This window comes from Aedes aegypti, chromosome 2, assembly GCF_002204515.2.
Source record: "Aedes aegypti strain LVP_AGWG chromosome 2, AaegL5.0 Primary Assembly, whole genome shotgun sequence".
In the NCBI taxonomy this organism is placed as follows: Eukaryota; Metazoa; Arthropoda; class Insecta; order Diptera; family Culicidae; genus Aedes; species Aedes aegypti.
In genome coordinates, this window is record NC_035108.1 from 400,589,719 (window position 1) to 400,607,354 (window position 17,636).

A 17,636-nucleotide genomic window follows, 5' to 3' on the forward strand; every position below is an offset into this window, starting at 1 on the left:
GGATCGTATTATTGTTCATTTTGGGCCAATAGTTTTCATGTGCTAGTTACGAAAATTTATTATCAAGTACACTTTAAAAACGGTATTCGCTGAAATGAGTTTGAAAACCTGCTGTAATGAATAATTAACAATTCTAAAATCCACTAATAGATCCAACGCAAAACAACTATAATAAAAAATAGCGGAATATTTTGGAATCCAGGGCATTTTAAAATTTAGTGATATATTTGGCTGAAGTTCGAACCTCTTGTTTAATCCAAAAATAAGGTTCAAATTTTCTAGATGTCCTGCTTTAAGGAACCTTGAGCATTGGTTCGTGAACTTAACTTTTCGATTCTAATTTTTATATAAAATAATATAAGGGAATTTACGTATTTTCAGCAGTCTAAGTCGATGCCACGATTCATTTGTAATTTTCTCGGACATACGCAGACAAACTAAATGTTTGTTTGCTCAATCCTGTCGGAAATCTCGTTAGGGTGAAGTAGGCATATTAGTAGTTTCCTCTTACGCTAGCTAGCAGTGTGAAGAGAAGCTCATTTGTTGATACATGTCAGGTATTTCTTCACGTATCTTTCTTTTCATATATCCTAAAACCCAATTCAAAGTAAGAAAGTATGTAGCTTTCATATGAAATAATTTTGGTCATTTTAAATTTGGTCATCAAATAATTTTCACCATTAGTGCACCATTCGTTTTTAATTTTGTGGTCACCATCAAAAAGCTAACTAAGGGGTCACCTAAAAATGACATTCATCATTTGAGGGAGGGGGGGGGGGGGTGGTCTACGAAAGTGGGACAGTGCATGTATTAGTTATTGGAAATAGCGTGATAGAGGGGAGTGGGGATCTAGAAATCCCGAAAAATGATGAACGTCATATTTGAAAATTCCCTAAGAAAAAACTGAGTTAGAAGTTCTGCCAAAACTAGGTGAGCAATGGTATTAGCTGTTTGAAATGAACGATTTTTTATATTTATGAAAACAACATATTTCGTACAACAAAGTAATAAGTATTGAATCTCTGGTTCTGTAATCAGTAAACTGAACGATGTTATTAAATTTTGGGTAAAAAATCTGGTGGCCATATTGTATTATGACACCATCTTGATTTTAAGCAATAGTATGAGTTATTTAGTATGATGATACTTATCATGCTGAAATTAAATGAAAATTGAGTTGAAGCAAACACTCTCCATTTCGAGAATCTGCGTGAATTTTGATCATTTGTCCCTGGTTTTGAAAGTATTCCTATGTATCTGGATTCTAGAGGGCTCGAAATTATTAATATATTTATTTAAATTTATAGGTGTTTCTCCGTTTCACATTTAAATTGGAATGAGCATTGAACACAAACTAAACACGTGCAAATGCATATTAGTTCTCATGTGTTTGGAATATATATTTTAATTTGATACAATTTTCTTGTAAGACTCCCTTATTAACGCCTGGGAGTACAACCACCCTCTGGGCTATAGCAACGCCCTCCTCAAATAGGGATGACTAAGAAGCTCAAATTTTACAACGACAGGGCTGTTTTTAGTAATTATTTGGCAATGTTAACTAGATTGAAAATGATAGTATAATAATCTTCAATGTTTAAAGTATAGACTATGAAAAAATCCCAAACATAAAAACATTCAAATAATGTATAAATTAATAAATATTATCAAAGTGTCCGGATATTGGTACCGTCCGGATTTTGATTCATCACGGTATTACCTTATGTGCCATGAAATTTTGGGCAACTGCAAGAGACATGGGGGTCTTTATTTTGTCTTTAATTCAACTGCTATTCTGTCGGCTATTTTAAGCGCTGAGTTCAGTCGGCTATTTTAAGCGCATAGAGAGCAAATTTATGTCAATATTGGTAAAAACTAATGTTTATTCACACAAAGTAAAATCAGTCTGAAATTATTAATCTTTTTCTTGAAAAGATGTAGTTTGTTCTAAGCTTCAATTTGAATGGTTCATTGACTTATATTACAATTCATTTATTTTATAAATTATATTTTTTAGAAGTTAATTATTTTAATGATTTGTATTTTTCATAAACTTTTTTTTTCAATTTTGATTCAATTTAATTTTGCTTCAATTTTGATAGGACCAAAATACTAAACGAAATACCGAGAACAGACACACGATTAATAGCGGAAACATTCTACATTAAAATTAAAGGAGAAGGGAATACTGTTAATTTACAAAGAGACTCCATCAAGTTCAGGTCTGCATACAATGGTCTGATAGATAAGTTGAAAGTAGGAAAACAAAATGTACAAAACACCAGCATACTCACAACACAAAACGATGATTGATAAAAACAGAAGTAAACAGGTAGATGGTGGTGTAGGATTTGCTCTATAGCATGTAAGTTTTTTAAAACGATTATTTTATAATTTGCTAAAGAAATAAATATTTAAGGAACCGCTGAGGATGACCGAATCCATAAGTAGGTCGAAACGTTCGGTAAATGCTAAATTTTAACTTTAATTTCACCGAAAAAAGCCGATGAAAACATCTACAAAATCTCAAAAGCGGTGATGAAACTGACGTAACATTTTTCATAAACCTATTCAACATTAAAGAAATAGTCCCTTATATGAATATATTTATGTAACTTGAAGGATTATGAGGACTACGCACCTGGAAAGAAAAGTAATCGAATATTTAGATGTGTGGGATTATTTCAGAAATGGTTAAATAAATCAGGTAACGAGTTTTTTTGTTTAAATAAATGTCAATTGTTGAATGTTTGTCTAATTTTGTTAAAGCGTTGAATAATGTGTTAAAGCGTTAAATAATATGTAATCTCTAAGCCATACTAGAACCTTACATAGTTATAAAAAATAAATGCTCCAAGAAAGCAAATGGTTTGTGGCGTGTTAAATAGCCCAAAAGAAGGCACCGTAAATTACCCATATTTCGCGCGTGCTGCTTATTTCACTCACTGACATTTTAAACATATTTTGCGAAAGAAATTTTTGTTAGATAGTATTTTGAATAATTGTTACATAACATGTAATAATGTATTCAATTTGTATCAAGAAACATGAATAACATAGCAGTGAGCGAAATTAGGAGCGTGCGCGAAATATGGTAGCATCACGGTATATGTTTGTGCATTTTATTGCTTCTCGAATCTAGACATCAAGTTGTTAATTTCAAATGGTTCGATTCAGTATAACGTGTCCTGTAGGAATCGGAATCCTATACTAAAATTCAGCTATGAGGACAGAACTTGTACCACTGTCAACTAAAACCAATTTTCTTAGTAAAACACAAGAATTTACGAGAATACCTTGAGGACCCAAACATTTAATACAAGCTTGTCATCCCATAGAATTCTAAAAATGACGTTCCTCATACAAGTAGTAACGTTACAAATGTAACTTTATGTTCAGTGATTTGTCATATTTATATTTTGTGAGATTTGACCAATAGCTGCGAGCTATTCATAAGATCTACGAACATACAATTTTGCTATGTTTCAGAATCTCTAGGAACAAAACTTTGTTATTGTCTTCAGATCTTTTATTTCTTATGTCATTCAATTCAATATCACGTTTTATTTGTCATAACTTTGTTTCTACTCGGAAAACTTTGCTTAAATGTTTATTTCTGTATTTCAAAATAATCCTGTATTTCTGGAGGCTAGCTATTTTTATTTTCTGAACAGCTATTTAAAAACTTTTGAGAAAGCATCATTTATGATTGTATCTGATATCTTTTTATTCATAATTCGGAGCTCATCACGAATTTCGGATATTTTGTCCATTTTCCTTAAATTTAGCTATAGTGTGATCTCTTTTGCATGGCCTATTTTTTGCTGAACAATGTGTTTATTAATCGTTATGTTAGTCTCCTTTAAATCAACTGTTCTTATAATATACCAGCTGAATTTTATAAAATACTTTTTCAGCTCTTAATCATGTTTATATCAAATATGTGGAAATAGCTGAAGTGCGAAGAAGATAAAAAGTTAGTTCGTCTTCTGAATATACTATTATAATATACATTTGTTAAATTTGTTCATTCCAATGCATAACCCTGAACATTGGTCTAAGTTTGTGTCTAAAGAGCATCTTCTAAGCTCCAATTTTTTTATTCAGCTGTCATTACCATTATTAAACAATAATTAGGCACACATGCTTATTTGTGGCTCTGAATTGTTAGTTGGGGAGACTCCTCCAAGGACTATCTCCACAAAAGTTCTTGGCTGTATCCACGAATACATCAAGTACTTTTGTAGAAATACATTAATTTCTACAAAAATTCCTCCAAGCAAACTTGCAGAAATTTACCCAGGTAGACCTCTTGAGATTCTTCCAGAAATTATTCCGGAGATTTCTTCAAGGATTTTTTCAGCAATTCCTCCTGGAATTTCTTTAGAGTTTCCGCAAGAATTCTCCTAGAGATATCTCCAAGAAAATCGCTTCAATTATTTTATCAAGTAATCCTCCAGGAAAATCCTCGAGAAATTTTTTTAGAGATTCGTAATTGGCCTCCGGAAGTTCCTGGACAAATTCCTCTAGAATTTTCCTTATACAAGGACTTAATAAAAAATTACCCTTAGAGTGCCCCAAGGGAACCCTTTATCAATTTTTCCAGGAATTTCTCGAGGAACTCCTTTGCTGAAGAATTTTCGAAAAGCCCCTAGATAAATTTCTGAAGGAATTGCTGCCATCTTTAGAGAAACCTCTAAAAAAATTACAATAAGAAATCCTTAGAGTAATCTCTAGATATCCCTGGATGGTTTATAGCCATCCCTTCCTCTAGACAAATTTCATGAAGCAATCCTATGAGAAATATCTTGGAGAATACCTTGCGGAATCGTTGCCTAATCCATTGAAGACTCTTTCGAAAATTCAGAAAAAAAAAATCTTGTGAGTCTCTGGATGAATATCCGAGAAAATCTCTGGAAGAATTTCTGAAGAAATCTCTTAATCATATGGTATTGAGTCTTTTCTGGAGTAATCCTTGGAGATATTCCTGAAGAAATTTCACTGCATCAAATTGCCGGACACTTTGAATGCCGAACACTAGCCTTTTTCACGGTATTTTTGGGCCGAATTCCGTTTTTTTTCGCCTAGAATCCATGATTAAGATGTTGCGTAAAATAATTTTCTTTTTTCTTCTAAGCTGCCGTCTTCAGTAGCTGTAAACTGAAATAAAAAAGGTGTAGAATAAATTCGATGTGAAAACTCAAAAAAACTAAATTAAAATATCATCAATTTTTTAGCCATGTGAGATACATGAAAATTGTCTTATTAGAGATTAAATCCGTGTTTGCTTTTTTAAGTATCCATTTGTTAGAAAGGTTCGCAATTATCCTAAAAAAAAAACAAAACGTGCCGAATATTCAAAAAAAAAAAAAAAATCCAAACTCAGGCAAATGGACTATTGATAAACATAGGAACCCCTTATGAAAATTCGCCACAAGAAATCGAATTGAAATTCATAAATTTGCCTTATGAAACCAGAATTTGAAAACAAAAGACGTTTTCGCGGCAACCTGGAATCGAATCAAGAACCTTGCGATCGATAGACCTTAGCGTACACCACGCGTCTATCGACGCCTTGATGTGATGAAGTGACGCTAAAACGATAAATAAAGCGTTTGTACAGTGTTGCCACATTTTTTCAAAGTTTCATTTGTGTTTTGGATGAAAAAATCTTTTTTATCTTTAGTCAAGCTCCAAAAATCTTGGTAAAAATCTGTGTCACAAAAATCCATTTCATTAGATCAAGTAAGTTAATGCCGCATAATTGTTTCTTAAAATTAAAATTACTTATGTTTTTGAGAAAAAAATTAACAGAGTTAAGGCTTTTTTTTATTTATTTGGAAGATATAATCCGTGAAATGTCCTATAATCATAAAAATCTTTTTCATCTAAAAAATCAGTGATCTGTGATCACAGATATCTGTAGGCAAGAAAATCTGTAGGGAAAAATCTGTGTAATAGGGCGATATTCAAAACTGAAAAGGCAATAGATGGCTCTTGTTTCATTGGTAGTAAAAACGAAATCCTGAAGCAAAGAAAGCACCACGGAAGATGAACTAAACACAAAAAGTTATGTATTCACATTACACTTGATTTCTAATCACTACTTTTTTGATCCAGTTCCCTAATTGCAAGTAATTTACGTTTTTCATTATTTTCCACACGTTTTGACAGTTCTCCGACTACCATTCTTCCATGCGCTTGTGTTGAAAGTTTGAGAAATTTGAGAATCCAGCGTAGCGCGATCAGTGGGTGGAATACAAACAACAGTGTCGTCGCTCAGCGGCCAATGAATGAAACTGAATGTTCTAAAGATTGTTGTCTGTACTTTTTGCCGCTGGCGCCAACTGTTAGCGTTTGAGAACGAAATAAACAGTCGTTACCCTATTACAGATAAATCTGTGTATGTGGCATCACTGATAGCAATAATCGTTCCACCATTCATAAGGCAAAATGTATGAAATTCGATAGTACAGTTCGCTGCGTGTACTCAAAGCGTTGATGGTTAGTAAAAATCAACGAACTGCTCAAAAAGCTAATAAACTTTACGATATTACGGTGTCCACTGTGAAGAGCCGATTAAAAGGAAGACGTGGGTTGAAAAATTTCAATTGAAGAAACTGCACGGATATCCCGTGAAATGTCAATCCTGAGTTAGTATACATATATCTTCCTCTTGGCATTAACTTTCTCACTGGGACAGAACCGGCTACTCAGCGTAGTGTTTTGCTTTGTAGCCGCGGACTCTAACCACTCGGCTAAGTAAGGCCCCTTAGTATACATATATCTTCTATATAAATAAAAATGGAGTGGTGTTTGTATGTCACGAAATGGCTTAGGAAGGGATGAACGGATTTACTTAAGTTTTTCACAGGTGCACTCTACAATGTGCGACGTGATAGTGCGATGAAAAAGTTTAGGAAAACCTACGGAACAATCGGGAAAACGGGAGGAGACTAATATGCCATTTTAAATGGGGGATGACATGACGTTTTCAACAGTCTACTTGATGGCAAGACGAAGTTTGCTGGGATCACTAGTACAAAAAAAAACGGAATGGTGATTTGGAATGAAAACTACAATAGATTCAGATTTTTTTTACAGTGAGATTCTTAAAGTGTTCCGACGTGTTTGTAAATCAGAAAAAATGAAGAAGTCGGAAGAAAAATCGACTAAATGGGGGATGAAAGTTTACACTTTTTCTGTTGAAGTTTGATTCACAGTATTAAATAGCCTACTGCGTGACAAAGCAAGGTTTGTTTGGTCAACCAGTATTTATTATAAAAACTGAGGGATAAGCGATTTTAGAATACCACTTTAATTTTTAGTCTTTTCGATTCGAAGAACTTCAACTATACTATTTTATATATTCACTTGCTCCACGATACATTATCTATTTCTCTCTCAAAATAGTAAAAAAAGTTATAACAGAGCAAGTGTTCCATTGAGCCTAACAAAATTGTTAAAAAATTGTTCCTCTTATTATGATCTCTAAGTAGATCATCTTAAGATAGACTTTATTTAGAATTGCTTAAACGGTTTTTCATACTATATAAGAATGTGCTGTCAAGCTTGAAATCAAAGCTTTTTCAATCAAAAAGTCCTGTGGTCATTTGTGGGTTTATACGTGGCTAAAAGAACCAGAGTGGTCTTTTACGTAACATTGTTTGAGTTGGGTAGCAAATATCTGAAACTTTGAGATAAATTGGAAAAACTCGCTGTTAAGTAATCGAGTGTTGGCACTGAATCTACGCTCAATACCTATTATTGGATGGATTTCTTTTTAACATATGAAAGGCCTAGCCCTGCATTGCAGGTATATTTTCGGTTTTAATTCACAAAATCTCAAGGTATAATACACATCTACTGTCCTACTCCCAAACAGTTCTCGAACCCAGTGAATATGATTTGTACGTTATCCAAGATATCGGCAGTGGTCGCTTCGGTGCACGTTCGGAATCGGGCCAGCATGATGTCGGCTTCCTTCCGGAGGATACGTTGAGCTCCGTCCAGCAGCATAGGTGTCTGGGAATTCAGCTTATCAAATGCTTCCACATACTGTTAATGAAAATAGTTTATCAATCAATCAATTTTGTTCTACGCCAATACAATTTGAAAACCTACCACAGCAGTACAAGCTCCACTTGAGCTTGTACAGGTCGATAGCTGCTGCGAAGTAATCGACGTCAGATCCTTTTGCTGTTGTTCCAGCAAAGGAGTTAACATAGGGCTTAAGTTGAGTACGTTACCAGTTTCCGCTGTTAGACAATCTGACAGACGATTCACCTGTACCGGTGCTTGAATCAGCTGGGAGGAATACTTCCACGAGCATGATCCCACAAACTCGCTACCGTTGGTGAAGGTTGCATAGACAATGTCCCGGGAAACGTTGTACAGAGCTCCTGCGGATACGCTCGTTTGATTGACCAAGTTCTGCAACACGGTTGTTTGCAAATCGAGAAAAATACTGGTGATATTCCGCCAAGTGTCCGTGTCTGGAGCGAACGAGAAACTGGTGGCAAACAGGTCGTTGATTGGTGCAACTGCCGAAGCAATACTTGATGCCCATGAGTTTACGTTAGCTATGGTTTCTTTCAAAACGTCGGATATACTTGAGCTGTACAGGGAGGCCTGTCGTGATAGAGCTTGGAACGCGACGTTTGATGACGAATCGAGGCTCCTAACCTGATTAACGATCGCTGATTTCTCTCTGATAATGTATGTGAACATATCTGCGAGGTTATCTATGGCTGCTGTTATACTTCTCAACGAAACCACAAGATGATCTACGATGCATGGTTTTACAATTTTCGATACGTTATCACTTGTGATTGGCACTTTTGAAAGCTGAACGTTGTCCACTGCTATGGCAAATTTAGAGAATACAAGAATCAGTCCACATGCTTGTTCTTGAAGAAGGGTTACGTTTCCGAGAATGGCGTTGTAGGTCGCAGAATTAACTGTCGTTTGAAAAGCACGTGCCACAGTTGCAGCGCTCACAAGATCCAAAGTAGCCGCAGTGATATTGCCAAACAGTCCAGAAAACAGCACAATTGAATTGGTATTGTTGTCGGAAACTGCCTCCCGAGTGACGTCGTAGATTTGCGACAAACTTGCGTTGATGCTATTCGTAATGGCCACCACCGCATCCAGGTTCCCAGTCACATCCGAATCAATATCCACGGTAATGGTGGAATTAGCAGCCAGCAATCGCGTCAATCTTGTTCCAATTGCATCCGCAACTCTTTCTCGAAGATTTGGAATAGTAACGGCAATACCGAAGTCTGCTCGACACGCTCCGGAAAGCAATCCGAAAACGATCAACAAAACACCAACAACCGATCTAGCCATGATAACGGGAAGGGTTCACGGCAATCCGCCCTTTCTTGCTTTCGAAATCGGACTGAGGTCACGAGGGGAACGGGTGTGCATCTTATAGCGGTCATTCTAGAATGGGTAGCGTGTGCTGCTGGGGGAAAAGGGCTCGAAGATGCAGGTATAAAAACCCGTTCTGCATTCTTCGATTTTTGGTTATCGTCAGTTCCCTAAAAGCGTTTTTCTATTTTACCTATGATCGAGAACTTTCATGTGGGTAGTCAGTTGTTGTAAAAGTAACGTGAACGGCTTCAAATATATTTTAACACTCGTTGTTTTCAATTACCCTGACAATCGACTAAAAGAACAATATAAATTGTCACCATCCTACATTTGAACTTTGCGCAGAAATTAGATTTTTTGGTTATCGAAATATTGTGATGTATTTTGGGGAACAAGTAAAATTTCTTCGTCTTCATTTTTTGTAGAAAATTTATCAAATTTACTGGCTCATATTTAAACCAATCAATCGTCAAGTACAGTCACCCCACAGTTATGGATCAACTAAGGATCAATTTTTAGAATAAAATATGATTACAAATCATGGTGACGCTGTACAAAACAAACAAAAATCGCTGGCACTGCATAGTTGTTTTGAGGAACACACTTCAATATTCGCGATCATTTATGAAAAAGCGTCGATTTATATCGAAGTTTCAAACGTTGTCCATCCCCAGAGAACTGACACCGCTGTCATCCTGCATACATTTTGGCTCTTCCTCACATCGTTTTTGGTACTTCGCGTTTTGGTACCCACTTTCTGGTCGGTTTGCCCTTACTTGATCCTGATTTTCGAGTATACGGCTCAAGTGCTGCTAGTGCTAGTTTCTGGCAATTAATTATATTGCGTTGCATCGTCATATTTGATGACGCTCTTCCTCTTTTCAACATTTTGTTGAATGTTTTACGCATCAGTGAGGTATCATTGATGTCTCCTATCCACAAAATCATATGTTTTGTTAGTCCCAAAAGAATCAAAACAAAGACACTGGACGCCATGTTGAATCAATGTTGGGTAGCTAATTATTGGCTCATTTTACCCCCCTATCCATCCCACAGATGTGGATCAGTGGAAGATGAGGGTCCTTATTATGGATCAAATCGACTCATATTATGGATCAGAGCACTATAACAGCATATTAACTATGAGTTAATCGAATGGTGTGTTAGTGAAAGCATACGTTTTGGCGGTTTTTTTTTCGGAATAGTGGTTTCTGCTTTCTCTAGTGTTAGTGATATGTTTCACAACCACATAAGTTTTGCTGGTTGAAAATGTAAACAAAATGCTGTCAAGTCATAGGACTGAACAACACTGCACTTTAAATTTTCGTTGTGGTCATTATCCGGGGCAACTGGATTAAGTTCAGTGCCCCGGATTGTTACCCTCCTCTTCACATTCTACCGATATATTCCCAGAGTCTGCCTTCTCCGATATGACCTCATCTGATAGATTCTGCGTCGGAATCCAATCTACAGCATCCTTTTCAAAGCTTTTGGTAGGTTTACCAGACACGAAGTGGCGATTGCAAACACGGTGATGGGAAGCTGGAGATTTCTTTTCCAATTCGCATGCTTGTATCCATAGCTCATGTCGTTTTTGGTCGTTTTGGTGATCTGTTTGAGTATCGATAGAAGCCGAAACATCTGATGTGTTTTAAGGCTTGAATAAACTGAACACGAAACAACTGTACATTTTAGAACTATTCTGAAAACGAAATCTATTTCAATCTTTTTCTACAACAGTATGACAGCTGATTTGCTGGTGGAAAACAACACGTTTTTATACGATTACACAAGTGAGAATGTATTAGTGAGATGGCGCTGCGAAACCACTATTGTCTTATCGTTGATTCATAACTGTGGTATGGGTTTCAATGCCCCAAAGTTATGAATCAACGATTCTAGGGATATGAATATCATTTTATTTCATACGGACGATAAAATATTCTAATGTATGTTATGATTGATTGCAATGCTGTACATATTTATGGTTCACGTAAGTAAAATGAGATATTCTCCTTTTAAGTTTACTCTGATCCATATCTGTGTGCTATCCGTAACTGTGGGGTGACTGTATCAGGAAGTTTCTCAAAAAATATAAAAAAATCGGTTAAATTGTCATCAATAAATTTTAAATAAAATATCCAAATAATCTGCAATAAAATTTCAAAATGATGTTTTTAGAAAGTTTTAAACAACTCAAAATTGAAAGGTAGCCGCCCAAAATACAGATTTTTCTGTAAAATATACTACAGTCAAACTTCCATGAGTCGATATCTAAAGGAACAATTGACTTATGGAAATATCGATTCATGGGGTAGTAATGCTTTGGAAAGCTGTTTTAGGGGACCATCATAGTAGTCATGAAAGTTTGTTTCTAGTATGGTTTCATGAGTCGATATCGAGTCATGGAACATCGGCTCATGGAGGTTTCACTGTATTTAACTAACAATATCCGAGAAAGCAAACCAATTTATTGTAACCCTGTTGAATTCGAACAGTTTGTTTACAGCATATTTTTTGTCGAACTTCGGGATCGTTCAAATATTGCGTCGAGCACATTCTTACGGTTCATACAAAAATTATAAATTATTCATTCAAAAGCTGATACGTGTGGGAAAGAAGGAGGTCTTAAATTGGTAAATTAGGCCTTACGTAATATTTGAATGATACCTCCTGTGAAATCGTTTGACAGCAGCTCTGGCAGGCATGAGACCTTTTGTTTCAGTGTTTGCATAACACTTGCGCGCAGTGAGAGCTGGCTTAGTAGTAAAAAGCCTGTTTTCTGATCGGTAGGTCGAAAGTTCAATATCCGTTCTAACTTTTTCAAATTTTTTCTTCAAAATTTTGACTGGTTGGGCTGTAATTTTTTACCGACTGTTCAGCTGTGATGTTTGGTGATGTTTCACGTATATTGCTATCTGGCGCTTCTGTTGTGTGATTTGTGCTTTCGATATTTTGGCGCACTTTTGAAATTGAATCGCTATTTCACTTTAAGATAATTATATAGCTAGAACGATACAAGGAACATGAATGCTCGTTTTTCCATATACTGGTACCAATTTTCTTATCTTTTCTTGAAACAGCCTATATCATACATGTATTGTTTCGAAATACAATTAATAAAACATGAGAAAAAATATTTATTAACGCAGGACATGGCCACTTCGTGATTTCTCTCGAATCTTTGGAATAGAATTGGCCAACATTAACACAAATTCTTGAAATAGATTTTTTTAGAATTTTTAAGCATTTAGCTCATTGAACAATCTAAGTTTTCCAAAATTGGTGCCATGAAATCTCCAGCATCCTGGAGCAATCATGAAGATAAAAATTAATTGAAGTCACTTCTAAAATCTTCAAGTGCACAAAAGTGCTCCAGAAACAAACAAAGCTTTGAGCTTAAAATATTATCGATTGTTCACAGCCAGAGAGTGATTTTAAGCTTTGAACTTAAGGTGCAAGAAAAAATGGCTCAAAAGTCAGAACTGAAAAAGCAGTTTTCTCCTTTTAAAACAATAAATTGATGAAAATAAGAACACACAGCCTTTTTATTTGAAAAATAAAAGAGCTGTGTGTTCTTATTTTCTTCGATTTGTCTATTTAAGAAGAGAAAACTGCTTTTTCAGTTTTGACTTTTGCACCATTTTTACTTGGGCCTCGATCAAACATTCAATTAAAATATAGGATTGGTTCTCTTGATTTGTACTTTTCAAAAATTCATTGCTTCGTTCTGTGTTCACATCCCAGACCTTCTTGAAATGATTATCGACAAAATATAAATGTAGATGTTATAATTTTGATCATAATATTATAAGTTTTAATTTGTTTTATTGAAATTTAGGGTGCGATCCCCAAGTGCCAGATACCTAGGCCGATAAATTCAATATTTGTGTGCCAACAAGGATTGCTCAATGGGCGCTGCGTTTAGATCTTTCAGACTTTTGATTTATCTAAAGTAACGGTCACCAAATATGTATGTTACTCCACCTTATTTTGAACACGTAATATGCAGATTATAGCTTGAAGCTAAACTCACCTAATCCTGCGTTGGCTTTCGGAGGGTTGATGCACCCTACCCCACATTCTTCAAGATATTTGTGGTAGCAAGAATGGAGTTTCGAGATTCCCAAAACCCCGACGCCCCACGGAACAGCCAGTCATGCGACCGACCTGATACGGTGGAGAGCGAGATGGTACAGTGCAGTGTATTCTACCTCATTACCCCGAATCCCATTACCCCGAATGCCATTCATCCGAACGCCATTACCCCGAATTTCAAAATCCCGAAAAACCCATCACCCCGAATGACATTACCCCGAATTCCAATATTATGGGGAAATGTCACTAATATCATCATGTCAAGTAATTATAAATTCTGCGGAATCGTATTCGGGGTAATGGGATTCTGGGTAATGGTGCATTCGGGGTAATGGAATTCGGGGTGATGACATTCGGGGAAATGTCATTCGGGGAAATGTCATTCGGGGAAATGTCATTCGGGGTAATGGGGTAGAATCTTTTTCAAGCGGTCCTTCCTGATTTGCATCTTCTTTCCTTTTCGTTCCAGCTCTTCCTGTAATTGCAGTTCGCGCATCTTGTCTTCTTCTCCGTTAGTCGCCGTTTTTTCTCCAGCCGACGTTCCTCTTTGGCTAACTGCCACTAACTGTTTCTTCGAAGCTGTTTTAGAATCTCTCTTCGAGATTTTCTGATTCTACCCCATTACCTCGAAGGGAGATTCTAACACAGCTTCGAAGAAGCAGCTAGCGGCAGTTAGTCGAAGAGGAATGTCGGCTGGAGAAAAAACGGCGACTAGCGGAAAATTAAAGGCAAGATGCGCGAGCTGAAATTACAGGAAGAGCTGGAGCTAAAACGAAAGAAGATGCAAATCAGGAAGGAGACGCTTGAAAAACGTCAGACCCTCATACGAGAGGTGGCGTCGACGAGTAGCAGACGCTCTCGTTACCTACTCCTCCACCGGTCCACACGTTTCACTAAAGTACAAATCGCCACACGACAGGTTCTGGGAATGGACCTCCCCACTTTCGGCGGGAGCCCAGAAGACTGGTCGATCTTTATTAGGCCGATGCTGAAAATCTGGCCCGGCTTCAACGATCTTTGAAGGGAGACGCGCTGGAGTCGGATCATAATCGACTGCTCTTGCCTGCTAGTGTACTGCACGTCATTAAGACCCTGCGTACACTGTACGGTAGACCAGAACTTCTCATCCGGTCACTGGTGACGGAGATACGACAGATTTCCGCACCTCGACACGATCGTTTGGAAACGCTGATACAATTCGATCTTTTGGTGCCAAATCTGGTCGAACATCTTAAAGCAGCAAGCCAGCTAAATCATCTTTCGAATCCTGCATTGATGCAGGAACTTGTAGAGAAACTCCCTGGTTCAATACGGATAAACTAAGAAATCTACAAAAACAAAAACCTTCCGACCACCTTCGAAACCTTCGGAGACTACATGACCGGGCTGGTAACAGCGGCAAGTGATGTGTCTTTTAAACGTCTTGGAGAATGCACAACTGCGAGAAACGACAAGCAGAAATCAAGGACCCTCTTTTGACGAATGAAGGGTCAGCCTCGAAGACAACTTCCGCAACAAACGGAGGGCCGAATCCTCTCACCTCCGTGAAGATTAGCCAGCCGTGTGCAGTGTGTAATCCGAGTGGACATCGAGTGGCGGAATGCCATCAGTTCAAAGGAACGACTGGAAACTTGTTCAGCTGAAAGGTTTGTATCGAATGTGCCTAAACAGTCACGGCAAATGACCATGCTGTTCCTGCAATGTATGTGGTGGCGAAGGATGTGGGCAAAAGCATAACACACACATAAGAAAGCAAACTTCAAAATTTGAGCGTTATTTTTTCCATATGGGACAGTTAGGCCTTCAAGGTAGTTTTAACTGCCGTTTGGCCCTAATTGCTCATCTTTGACAGATACACATATTTCAACTACCACTGGTAGCTTAACTTAGCTTAGCTTAGCTTAGACTGACTACACATATCAATGGTTGCTATTCCGTGATTGACCGAAGTCAGTGAAAATGCACAAAGAATCAACTAGAAGTTCAGCTGGGATTGGCCATAATCTTCTTCAGTGTGCATAATTCAGTGCCTCTATTTATACAAGGTCAATAACGGCGCCGGCCACGTCCTTGCAGTCAGGTGGGATTGAGGGAAGGAATGTTAGTGTGTAACCTTTGCTATTTGGAGACCGTGTTTGCCTCTGCATCTCCACAAAGGTTACTGGGAGGGATGTTTGTTAATGGGGAGGATCGTTGGGTCAAAGGATTCACTTTGATAAGCGATTAGACCATGATAAACAATGATTTGTGAGATATATACATGCTTATACGTAAATATAATTGTTCATATAATTTCTATGTAGAGGAAAATTATGCCGACACTTGAGGTGACGAACCATTCAAATCGAAATTATTTTTTGCCTTCAATGATTTTCGTATGCCCTAATATTGATTGGAAAACGGTTTTAGCTTAATTAGGATTATTTTGAACCACTACCTGGCCCATATCCACCTATCAGTGAGTAATTGTATCGAAAACAAAATCATTATAAGTAAACTACTTTTGAACTCAAAGTTTGAAATTGAAAATTATTTTGTTTGGAATATTTTGATGGCTCGCCAAGGGACCAAAAAGAAATCTGATTTTCAATAGTTTTTGGATGTTTTACCTCAACCTGTTTTGTTAACCAGGCCTAATTTTTCATATGGGGTGAACAAATATTAAAATAGTGCTAACGTTTTGTCTTAAGGTTTTTTTATCAAATGGTCTGCTATTGAATAGATTATATTTAGGCAGCAAGCAAAAGGTTGGCCAATGGTCATATATAACAATATTATCAAAGAGTTTTTAATCTTAACGACAAATATTAGCAAATTTGAAAATAATGATAACTGGCCCTAAGGTCAATGAAGCAAAACAGCAATATAAAATTCAAAAGCTATCAGCTTAAAATACTTTGATAAACGTATCATTGTGGGATTACTCTTAATCAGTCTATATTTGAATAGAAAACATCTCGCATAATGTATGGTTACGTTCTAAAACCATTGGTAACAAAGTGTTAAGCTCGTTATTATGAACATATGATTGGTTTAAAAACATATTACACAACGCTTTGAAGAACAGAAGATCTCCATCTATCTCCCAGTTATGATGATATGGATGTAAGTTCATTTATTTTCCTAGAAACAGCGAGCTGCACATTTTGTTACCAACGGCTTTTAGGGCGTTATCCTAAGTTATGCGAGGCAGGATGTTTTAAACAACGCTACCGTTGTATCTTATTCAGTTTATTCCTAAAATATTCAAAACTTGCTGTTTCGATGTTATGCGTAAAAACGGTGATATACGCCATTTATTTAATTATTGCTTCTACATAGGACAGTTATGCAAACAATAGAAATATTACTTTATTATTATTTTCTGGACAATCTCATCTCATAAACACATGAAAAACTATCGCTTTAATTGGCTATGGATTCAAGGTCTTTCAAATGCACGTTTGAAAACTGCTACAGGTGATAAGAATAGAAATTTTCAAACCGCTTGAAATTCCAAGTGTGGAACGATGCGGAAGAGTTATTTGCTGTAACTGGCAGACAACATCTTACAGTTTCACACTGCCACTGAAACTTTGCTGGATCAGCCCGTATAAGGCAACTTTTTCAATTTTGAAGTTGTTTAAAAATTTCTAAAAGTTTGTTATGCAAAATTGCATTAAAATTCAACAAATTAAATTTAGTTTTTGAAAATTTTGTGCGGAAACTATAATTTAAATAATAAATAAAATATTCGGGATAAATTTTACAACAATTATACAAAATTCTTCAAAAAAAGTCATATTTATAAGAATATATAAATAAAAACATCATTGAAAAGGCTTCTTTTTTGAAATGCTATCTCATTTTTATAGCGTTTTTTACGTCTCCTCAATGGAATCACAACATGCGGCACACGCTATGTCTGAACCAGACGATTATAAAAATCGGATGTACATCGGATTTTTTCTAGCTGGAGATCAGTATTTGGTCAATATTTTCATAATCGGAAGGTTTTAAAATATTCTATCGGTGAATTTTTTTTTTTCATACATTTTGTATGGGCTGAAATGCGTCTAAAACGAGATTTTCAAGGGATTTAGTATGAAAAATGGCTAAAAAGTGGAAAAAATCAAAATTTCACCGATGAAATATTTTAAAACTTTCCGATTATTAAAATA

The 17,636-nt window shown here is 36.4% G+C and overlaps 2 protein-coding genes across 4 annotated transcripts in view; one reads left to right on the top strand and one right to left on the bottom strand.

Annotated features, from left to right (window-relative positions):
• LOC5577896 (serine-rich adhesin for platelets) overlaps positions 1 to 17,636 on the top strand; it is a 404,297-nt gene that overhangs the window by 226,686 nt on the left and 159,975 nt on the right. The window lies entirely within an intron of this gene.
• On the bottom strand, positions 7,811 to 9,603 carry LOC23687672. The gene is made up of 2 exons (XM_011495423.2): positions 8,125 to 9,603; positions 7,811 to 8,058 (listed from the first exon to the last, which is right to left on the bottom strand). The coding sequence occupies exons 1-2, from the start codon at positions 9,349 to 9,351 to the stop codon at positions 7,864 to 7,866; spliced, it is 1,422 nt and encodes a 473-aa protein (XP_011493725.1). The 5' UTR covers positions 9,352 to 9,603; the 3' UTR covers positions 7,811 to 7,863.